A 989-nucleotide genomic window follows, 5' to 3' on the forward strand; every position below is an offset into this window, starting at 1 on the left:
ACCATCCGTCCTATCACCTGCTAGTATTTTCGCTAGCACTTCTTTCTCCATCAGTTTTTGGTCCTTCTATATTAAGTCCAGGTGCGTTCCTCGCCACGATCCTGTGTCCAAGTGTATTCAGTCCTGCCGTCTTGTCACCAGTAGCATTTACTACGCTTGTCTTATCACCATTTTCCCTTAATCCCGGCATCCTAAGTCCTGCTGCACTGGCACCGTCCATCTTATCGCCCAATGCGTTATCACCAGGTATTGTATCACCATCTGTACTTTCACCGGCCATTATGTGTCCATTTGCTCTAAACCCTTCCATCTTTTCACCATCAGCGCTTGGCGCTCTAGTCGCAAGTCCATTCGCTCTGTCACCGTCTTTTTTTCACCATCTTATATTGGTCTGTTAATATTTTCACCGCACGCCTTCTCACCCTCGTTCAATTCGACTGGTAGAGGTGTCACGGTGTTATTTTCACCTAGTATAGGAAGTTGACAACACATCACAGTATAGGATGTTGACCACATATCATATAACTTCAAACGTTTTATCATCTTTTCAGCATGATTTTTGTAAATGAATTTGGAAAAGGATGTCATCTCTTAAACCTTTCGTCATTTTGTTTCCAAGTGTATGTTTTCTCCCATAAACCATTGCTCTTGTCATGTGATTTACTTCATAAAACGATAACTGATCACCTGACAAAGTTAATGTTTTAGGTTTTTTCTAAGCCAAGACGGACAGGCCATGCGACTGCTTAAAATGGCTGAGTTAAAAGGAAAGTGGAGATTATCTTGGAGAGGATAGTTCAGATGCCTTGCACTTTAAACTTTCTCCAGATGGAATCCAAAATTGATGATCCATCACTCCTATCAATCACTTGGTATAGGAGATAAATTTCCAAAATTGTAAGATTTTTTACCCGATCCTTTTCACAAATATATGGAAAGCGAACGCTGTGAGCAAATATCTACAATGAAATTATATATATGTATAAGTA

The 989-nt window shown here is 40.1% G+C and overlaps 1 protein-coding gene across 1 annotated transcript; it reads right to left on the reverse strand.

The window, feature by feature from the left end:
• Positions 1 to 13: 13 nt before the first annotated feature.
• Positions 14 to 543, reverse strand: LOAG_15991 (hypothetical protein; the record flags this gene model as incomplete). The annotated part of the gene is made up of 2 exons (XM_003151479.1): positions 14 to 356; positions 413 to 543. The coding sequence occupies 2 exons, from the start codon at positions 541 to 543 to the stop codon at positions 14 to 16; spliced, it is 474 nt and encodes a 157-aa protein (XP_003151527.1).
• Positions 544 to 989: the final 446 nt, after the last annotated feature.

This window comes from Loa loa, assembly GCF_000183805.2.
Source record: "Loa loa unplaced genomic scaffold supercont3.3497, whole genome shotgun sequence".
NCBI classification, from domain to species: domain Eukaryota; kingdom Metazoa; phylum Nematoda; class Chromadorea; order Rhabditida; family Onchocercidae; genus Loa; species Loa loa.